Source organism: Coloeus monedula (assembly GCF_965178545.1).
Source record: "Coloeus monedula genome assembly, chromosome: 2".
Taxonomy (NCBI): domain Eukaryota; kingdom Metazoa; phylum Chordata; class Aves; order Passeriformes; family Corvidae; genus Coloeus; species Coloeus monedula.
In genome coordinates this window covers 108,112,873-108,121,559 of record NC_138782.1, presented here as the reverse complement: position 1 = coordinate 108,121,559, position 8,687 = coordinate 108,112,873, and the positions used below count along the sequence as shown (strand labels likewise).

General features: G+C 52.3%; 1 protein-coding gene across 1 annotated transcript; it reads right to left on the bottom strand.

Moving 5' to 3' along the window:
• Positions 1 to 1,686: 1,686 nt before the first annotated feature.
• Positions 1,687 to 4,261, bottom strand: MYCN (MYCN proto-oncogene, bHLH transcription factor; the record flags this gene model as incomplete). The annotated part of the gene is made up of 2 exons (XM_082302677.1): positions 1,687 to 2,309; positions 3,544 to 4,261. The coding sequence occupies 2 exons, from the start codon at positions 4,259 to 4,261 to the stop codon at positions 1,711 to 1,713; spliced, it is 1,317 nt and encodes a 438-aa protein (XP_082158803.1). The 3' UTR covers positions 1,687 to 1,710.
• Between the last annotated feature and the right edge of the window lie 4,426 nt (positions 4,262 to 8,687).

The window sequence follows — 8,687 nt, the reverse complement described above, 5'->3', positions numbered from 1 at the left end:
AACAAACTTCTTGCAAGTGGATCCTGAAAGTACTTACTGGCCATTTGGTCATTAATTCTTATTTTTCAGATTCAGTGTGAGGAAAGACAATGTCAAAAATACCTGTACAGACTAGAAATAAAACAACTACCTGGTCTCAGTGTCTTTAATACAATGAGCAAACAGATTTCACAGAGTTGAACATCTTGCTCCTGTCACACCAAATGCCACCTCCTGAGACAACCAAGTCCCATGTTCATCTGATGCACACTTCATGGTTCTGTATCTTCCCTGAGCTTTTTAATTTTACTAACTTAACACAAGTAGTAACAAACAGGACCTTCAACTACAAACAAGAACATTAATTCTCTGATGCAATGATGGACAGCTTTAAGCCTTTAAGATCTTTGTTTACTACAAATATTTAATTTTCTGTGCTTCGGCACGTCTACCTCCATCATTTACTTCACCTGTGTGCCACAGAGGCCAGTCTCTTAGCAGAAGTTTGCTAGCTGTGTTTCTGGTCCCTCACAATTCTCTGGGTACAGTGGATATTTGAGGAGTCTTTGCAAAACACAGGAGTCATTCCATTAATTGTGGTTCATCTGGTCCCCTGGGATGATCATGACAACGCAAGTATGACGTAACAGGAAAATACTTCTTAATGCAATTATTTTTTAACCAGAAATGGAAATGTCCTGCCCAACTGACCTTTGAAGTCTGAGAGTTGAAGTGCCCAGGGTATGGGACCACGCTTTTTGTATTTCATCAACATTGCAAAGTTAAAGATTTTATTTAAAAGAAAAATAGTAAATGGCACATCATGTAATTGCTATTTATTTTCATAAACATGAGGTATTTCAAAGTGCTATAAGACGCAGCACTAAATGTACATCATTGGAAGAAATTAAACACAGAACTTTGCAGTTACCCAGTTCTATGCACCAAACATTAACAAATACATTAACTGGAAGAAACAGGCTAGGAAAAGGCATATATAGTAAATTTCTTTACAAAAGTTTCTTAGTTCAAAAAAGTGATAAAGTAATATCTACTCAAAACTTTCACAACTCATTTTCATACGAAAATATAAGTATCAAATTTAGTTATGTATCAGCATCATACTAAAGTATACAGGCAATGTAAGAATTAGTACAGTACATAACAGAGATTAACAATATATTTGTATACAAAAACATGCTCCTCAAACATTGAGGTATTACAGTACTTAGGTATGAACTTCCAGTCTAATACTGGTAGCAAAAGCCACCTCTCATAACCCAAGACATGTACAAAAGGCAAGTGTGTAGATGGTATTTACAGAAATTCCCACAGGGGTACAAAATGCGAACCCCTAAAGTAACATCTGTTAGAACATAAGCACCATAAAACTTAGGAATGAACATTTTAAAACTCAACTAGATGTCATCAGCAGCTCCAAATGCTCACAACACTTTAAAAAAAAAAAATCCCCACCATCTACAGTTCTTAAGGAGAAAAAACAAAGGCAGTCTATTGTTGTTTGGTAGTCTTGCAATAAACTCCTTGCAAGAACATCCATTTGCTCCGTACCCGGATAATATAGTCTGTCGATTACTTCAGGGACTGGATTGAAATTAAAACCAACATTCTTAACGTCAAAAAACACAAGTTTTTATAAAGAATCAAAAATGTGCAAAGTGGCAATGACTGTCCTGGTCAGCCAAAAAAAAAACCAAAACAAAAAAAACTTTAGCAAGTCCGCTTGTAATCTATTTTCTTTAGCAACTGTTCTTGTCTGGCTTGCAATTTTTCCTTTTCTAGCAGTAACTTCTGCTCCTCTGCCTGAAGAGAATGAACATATTCAGTGGCTTTTTTCAAGATCACAACTTTTGCAGCTTTCTCATTTTTAACCAGTTCTGGAACATGGTCCCTTAATGTGAGGAAACTTGACCGTAGATCATTACGTCGTTGACGCTCCAGGATATTATGGTTGCGTCGGCGTTCACTGTCCTCTGAATCAGAGTTTCGGGGACTTGAACTCTTAGGCTTTGGTTGGATCATAGGTTTTACTGGACGGGGCACCTCAATTTTTAACTTTTTCTGCGGTGGAGCCTCTTCAGTCTCCACAAATGGAGAAGGAGCGGCATAATTATGCTGCTGGTGAATTGGGGCGCAACGCTTTAAAATCAGTCCATTCTGCTGTGTCCTGACTGATGAAAAAGTGGTATTTTTAGGACGCACTGTAATAGTAAGGGTGGTAACAGACTTGTTGGTGGAGGAGCGTCTTTTCTCCACTGTAACAACATCTATTTCTTCTTCTTCATCCTCTTCCTCCTCATCTTCATCATCTTCTGGTAATAAAGGACAGAAAACAAAACAGATGTTATTCTCCTTGAAAAGAGATGTTATTCTCCCTGAAAATACTCTGACCAAGTATCAGTATTAACTGACAAAATACATCCGGTAAAAGCAGTAATGAAATAACTGATGGCAAAAACAGGGTGTGCCCACCATCTGCAGTCAGATACAGATCTGTAAAAGTATGTAATACACGTGAAATGAGCAAAGAACAGGGATTTCTGAAAGCTTAATAAGTTTAATGAGATGGGGTTTTTTAAACACATCTAATTTTCAGTCGAAATGAGGCTACCACCCACATAATCGCAGAGGCAGAAAAGAATTTTTAGACAGAATGTATGTAGTTTGAATGGAATCGTCGAGCTGCAGCACAAAAGGCAAGCACAGATCCACAACACAGTCCCTGCTTGCTAGAAAAGCAGCCGGAAAACGAAACAATCGCTGGGTTTGCTCTGAGGCAGAAGGTGAAGCCGCTCTAGCCGGGGACCCTTTAAGCCGGCGCTTGGTGCACTGCCAAGAAGACAGCTGTTGGAAGTGCTTCCTCACCCAAAGCTGTCAAACCAGACATTAAAGGGACAGCAGGCTCTGAAACCCGGGACGGATCACCAAGTTTGTGGCGGTGGTCATACGGACCAGCTCATCTACACTCGCCAAACCGCGGTTCAGCCCAAGTGGACTTCTCTGCGTGCACCCACAGGGGATGTCTCGAGCACTTTGGGCTCTCTCAGTACAAGTGCTGTTCTAAGGAGTCACTAGCGTGCCTCCAGCCTGCCCGGAGAGCGCCTAAGCGGACACGCACGCGGTCATTCCCCATGAACCCCGTCCCCAGGGTGACGGTGGCAGCCGCGCGGACCCCCCTCACCCCCCCAAATCCCGCGCCGCCCCCAATCCCCCGTGCCCCAAGGCGGCAGGAGAGCGTCAGGGGGCCCGGAGGGTGCCCAGCACCATGCAGCCCCTCCGGGCCGGAGCTGCTGCCCGGGGAAGGCTCCGGCCCCACCGCAGCCAGCATGGGGCGAGGGGCGGCTGCCGCCGAGCCGTGCCCGCCACCCCCGCGGGGCCCCGCGCTGAGCCGCGCCTGCTGCCGCCTACCGGCGGCCCCGCGCCCCGCCCGGCCCGGCCCGGCCCGCTCCGGGGCGCAGCCGCCCCCGTCCGCCCCCGGGGCAGCTGGCGGGGGGCCCGCAGCCGCCACCCCCGTCCCCACCCCCGCTTACCCGAGGCGCTTACCCGAGTCGCTGAGCGTGTCGTCCCCGGAGGAGCTGCTGCTGCTGCTGCTGCTGCTGCTGGCCCGGCTGTCCCCGGCGGGGCGCGGCGGGCGACCGCCCCGCGGAGCCCCTCCGCCCGCCGCCGGCGTCTCTCGCTTATTGACGGGGAAGGGGAAGACCACGGCCGGGTCCACGCACTCGGGCACGGCGCCGCCCAGCTCCGCGCGGGCGCTGGCGGCGGCGGGGCTGCCCGTGGCCCCCGGGGGCGGCGGCGGCGCGGCGGGCGCCTTGCTCTGCAGCTTCTCGCTCACCGCCCGCTCCAGCTTCTCGCGCGCGGAGAAGCCGCTCCACATGCAGTCCTGGATGATGATGGAGTTGAGATTGTTCATCACGCCGGGGCCCGTCTCGAAGAAGTCACCTCCGTCTACGCCGCCCCACAGGTCGGCCTCGGGGGGCAGAAGGAGCAGCTCGGATGCCCAGTCCACGGGGTCGGTGGGGCGGCAGCCCCACAGTGCCGCCCCTCCCCACGGCACCGGCACCCCCCCTGGAGGGTGCTCCTGGAGCCCGGCCCGGCTGGGAGACAAGGGAGGGGTGGGCAGCAACTCAAACTTTTTCCAGATGTCCTCGCCGGGGGGAGCGGCGTCCGGCCCGCACAAGTAAAAATCATCTTCGTCCGGGTAGAAACAGGGCTGCAAAGAGTCAAACTCGAGGTCTGGGTTTTTACTGACCATTCCTGGCATTACGGGGCTCTTTTTCCTGATCCCTCAGTCGGGCAATAGTTTCAAACACAGGTTTTATGGGTATTTCCACCAAGGGGAAGAAGAGAGGTTCTCCCAGGACCTGAAACTAAACCAAAAAAAAAAAAAAAAAAAAAAGGAACAAAACAACGAAACCACAATTAAAATACGAATAAACAGACACGAACGTGACTCTCTTCCTCTAAATGGAAGGAAAAAAAATAATAATCCCATCATGAACAGCAAGCAAGCAGGAGCCTTTAGAAAGTTGACCGAAAAAAAAAAAAATGCATCTCACACACCTTTCTCCTCCCGACTCAAGAAACTGAAATCAAAGCGCTCAGGTAGTGCTCCCCCGTGCAGAGCCTGCCCCGCCGCTCCGTGGAGACACAAACCCAGCCTGCACAGTCCGGCGGGGATGCACAGCCCGTGCACATAGCCCTCGCCTGCTCTCCCCAAACCGCTTCAAACGCTCAAAACAGCACAGTAACTGCAGACAGATGCATGGCTTTGATACCGTAATCTCTCCAGAAAGGCTTCTTAATATGCCAGCAAAACTAGAGGAAGTTTACTCCTTTTGTCATCTGAGGAGCAGTGCAAAGGGGAGAGGAGAAGGATGCAAAAAAAAAGGGGGCGGAGGGGCTCTTTGCAACTTCGCAAATCGCCAGTTCATTCACTCAAAGCGAACCAGCGAAATCCGCACACAACACAAGGGGGGAGGGGGGGGGAGGAGGGGAAATCCAGCAGCAACAGAAATTATCAACCTTATGTAATAACCTCACGCACAAAAATGCATTAAAACCACCCCGGCGCCACCAACAAAGCCTCCTGATTTGCCAAGAAGGCACGGGAAGTTTTTCTCCCCCTTTTCCTGCAACAGTGAGGTTGCAAGGACAACAACTGCACATTCTGCCACTTCATGCACTCAAACCTCCTGCAAACACACCAGCTCTCCAGCTCTCACCGCCGGCGAGTGCACGCTGCTGCCCTTACCTCGGCCGGACCCCCCACTCACTACCCACGGCCAGTCAACCACAGCCCCATTCCTCCGCCGACAGCTCCGTTGCATCAGACATTAAAAAAAAAAAAAAAGGTTTAAAGTCCAAAAAAGCCACTCAGCGTCTCCCTTTAGCTCGGTCAAGGTAATGCGAAGGGAAATCGTTCTGCTGGGTTCACAACAGCTGACGCTGAGACGGAGACCAAAGGGGGGGGGGGGGGAAGGAAAAATCCCTGAAAAGCCTTATGATGAAACGCCGAGAAACCCGCTCGGCTCGGCTCAGCTGCGCTCCCGCCCCGCCCCCTGAGCGCCTCCAGGACTGTGCATTTTTCTACTCGGGAAATACATTAAACCGTTTAAAATGCAAAGCAGTAAAGAGGCACCTACAAAACACTAGCGATCTCAATGCGACAGCTCCAAACCAAAACACAAATATCCTCCAGGATTTTCTTGTGTTCAATGAGAACCCTATTCAAGCTCCGTTCTGTCCCTACGCTGCCCTTCCCGCCCCATCCTTCCCAGTTCGGCAACTCAAACACCATGGGGAATTGGATTTATTTCATTGGGGTTTTGTCCTGCAGCCCAGAGCCTGCAGCTTTCTCTTCTTACCTCCGTGGTGATGGTGGTGGGTGTGCGAGGGGGAGGAGTGGCGGGGGGAAGGGGAGAGGAAAAAAAAAGGCAGCTGATGGTGTCTGTAGCACTTTCCGCGCCCGCCCGCCGGCCCCCGCGGCCGCCCCGGCCTCCGCATTCACCCTCTGCTCGCAGACAGATGACTGTCACTGCCTAGCTTTGAAAAGGCTGGATATTATTAACCCCCGCAAAAAGGCATTAAAAAAAAATTAAAAGTGGGTTAAAAAAAAAAAAAAAAAACACAGAAAAAACCTGACACACTTGGGAGGGAGCACTGGAAAACAGCGGGAGAAAGGCGGGAGCGGCGGCCCCGCCCCCACTCCACGCGCGCAGGGCGGGGCCGCGCGTTTGGCGCCAAAAGCCCCGTTCGCTCTTTATCCTCCGGGAGGGCGTTCGGCTATCGCGGGGCTGCCGCTGCCCTGCCCCGCGCCGGCCCCGCCACGGCCGCTGGCCCCTGTGCCGCCCCTCCCCGCGCCACTCCGTCCCCGAGCTCCGGGGAACGTCGCCCCCGGAACGGCTCCTCCCCACCTCCCGCCGCTGCGACCTCGCGCGCAACCCCCCGGGGCAGCTGAAAATAAACAAGGGCTAAGGGAAGTGGCTGGGCGAGGGAGCCGCTCCGACCCACGGCGCTGTAAACGATCGGCAGCGCTCGCCTCCCCGCAGGCCGGCGGGGCTCTCACGCCGCCGCGCTGCCGGCAGGGCCCCGTGCGGGCGGCCCCGCGCTCAGCGCTCCGCGCCGGTGCCGGCACCGCGCCCGCCGCGCCCGCGTTCCGCTGCCGACGGCGACACCTTGCGGCCGCGCGGCGCAGCGGCGGCGCTCCCGGCGCCCCCGCGCATTGCCCGGCGGCGGCACCCACCGCTTTCTCGCCTCCTTCCCCGCGGCGCGGGGCCGCGGGACGGGACGGGACGGGACGGGACGGGAGCGCGGCGCTCTCCTCGGCGATGCGCGGCGACGGGCGCGGGTACGATCCCGATCCCGCCGCCGCTCGGGGCGGTGCCTCCTTGCTCATAGGCTGCAGGTTGAGGCGGGGACTGGGGCGTCGCTCGCAGCAGGCCGGTGGCGGCGGGCGGGCGCTTTGTGTGCGGTGGTGGCGGGGCCGCCTCCCTGTCCCGCCCCGGTGGGGGCGAGCCCGGGCTCTTCAAACCCGGCGGGCGTGGTGGTGGGAGAGAGAGTTGGGCGTCGATGGAAGCGACTGAAGAGGGGGAGGTTGCTCGCGAGAGAGCGGAATAAACCCTGAGTGAGGCAAGGATGTGCCATGTGTCCCTTCGCCTCGTCCCCTCTGGCAGTTTTGGGCAGGAAGGTCCTGCCTCTTCCCGTGTGGTGATCCCCTCCTCGCATCCATGCACGCTTCACTGCCCAAAACCTGGAGGCTCCAGCAGTCCTTCAGTGTTCTGAGGCGGCCTTGAGAGCCGTCGGAGTGCCGCCGATGTCCCGCAGCCGGCGGTGTCCGAGGCTTGGTGGTGCTGGGCACCGCGGGCAGCTGCGGGGCCGGGGTGGCTGCGGGGCTGGCTCAGCGGTGGTGGCACCTGCTCTGCGATGGCCCCAGCCAAGCCATGAGCTGCTGTCAGGCTCTGCTCACCCAGCTCGCCCCTGCCTGCCTTCCCCTCACCATGGAGTTGGCTGGTTGCAGTTTTGCTCAGGAGCCTTCGATTGGTCCTGGTTGAGAGCAAAAAAAGGCGCCTGGAAGGTGAACCCTTTGTACCGGAGCTTCCAAGTAAGCACGATTCACGCGGGGGTGCTGAAGGTGACCTTTAGATGCCCTGCTCCGAGTCACAGCTTGGCTGGAGGGAGCCTGTGCAGGAGCGGGCACCAGAAAGCAAAGGAGTGCTGGACCTGCTGCTGTCGGGGTCGCTGCCAGCCCCTGTGGCATCGAGCTGGCCAAGTGTTTGAGGCCAGGTTTGCCTGAATTGTGGTGATTTGGACCCCGTTCCTCTACGTCACTTCGGATTCAGGACAGGGGAATTCACTGATTAACAAATGTGCGCTCGGTACTTTGAAGATGCAAAGTCTTACGAAAGCACAGAGATTTATTAATTTCTTTTTGGATGATTTCTCTGGACAAAATAAAAGTATGTGTGGTTGGGATTTTTTTTTCCCCTCACATTTCAGTAACCTTAAGGAGGTTGCAGCTTGTGAGGAGACATGAGCAGTTAGTATGTGGTTCACAGAATGTGTGAACAACTTACTTATACTCATCAATCAATGACCTTTGTGGATTGAAACAATTATATATGATTTTCTCCTTTAATTATTCTTGTCTTCTAGCTTTCCTCTGGCATTTTTATATATGCAAATATTGTTATGTCCATACCTTAGAAATGGATATGGGCTGCTACATTATTTCCTGTTAATTCATTTTAATTTTCACCTAGATTTCCTCAACAGCCTTTTTTCATTTTCCCTTTTTTTTATTTTTCCACATGTATGTGCATGGGTAAAGCCATCAACTTCTAGGAAAGTTCTACTGTGGTGTGTGATACCTTTTGTAGTACTCGGGGATGAGAACATTAATAAGACCAATCTTTAAAAGTAACTTTCATTGCCAAAAAACATCAAACTAATGAAAAACAATCTCCCCCCCCAAACAGGAAATGGAAAACAGTACAGTGACAAACATTACTGTGTATGAGCAATAACTCTGTTTAGGTAAAAAGACTTGTTAAAACCCCAGATCTATTGCTTTGTCTTCTACAGTTGAGAAAGACATGGAAAACTTTGGAAGGACTGCACAAATCTTTATGATGTTTTGACTGACACTTACCTTGGGCTCTTTATCAACATTTACTTTTCTTTCTCTGATC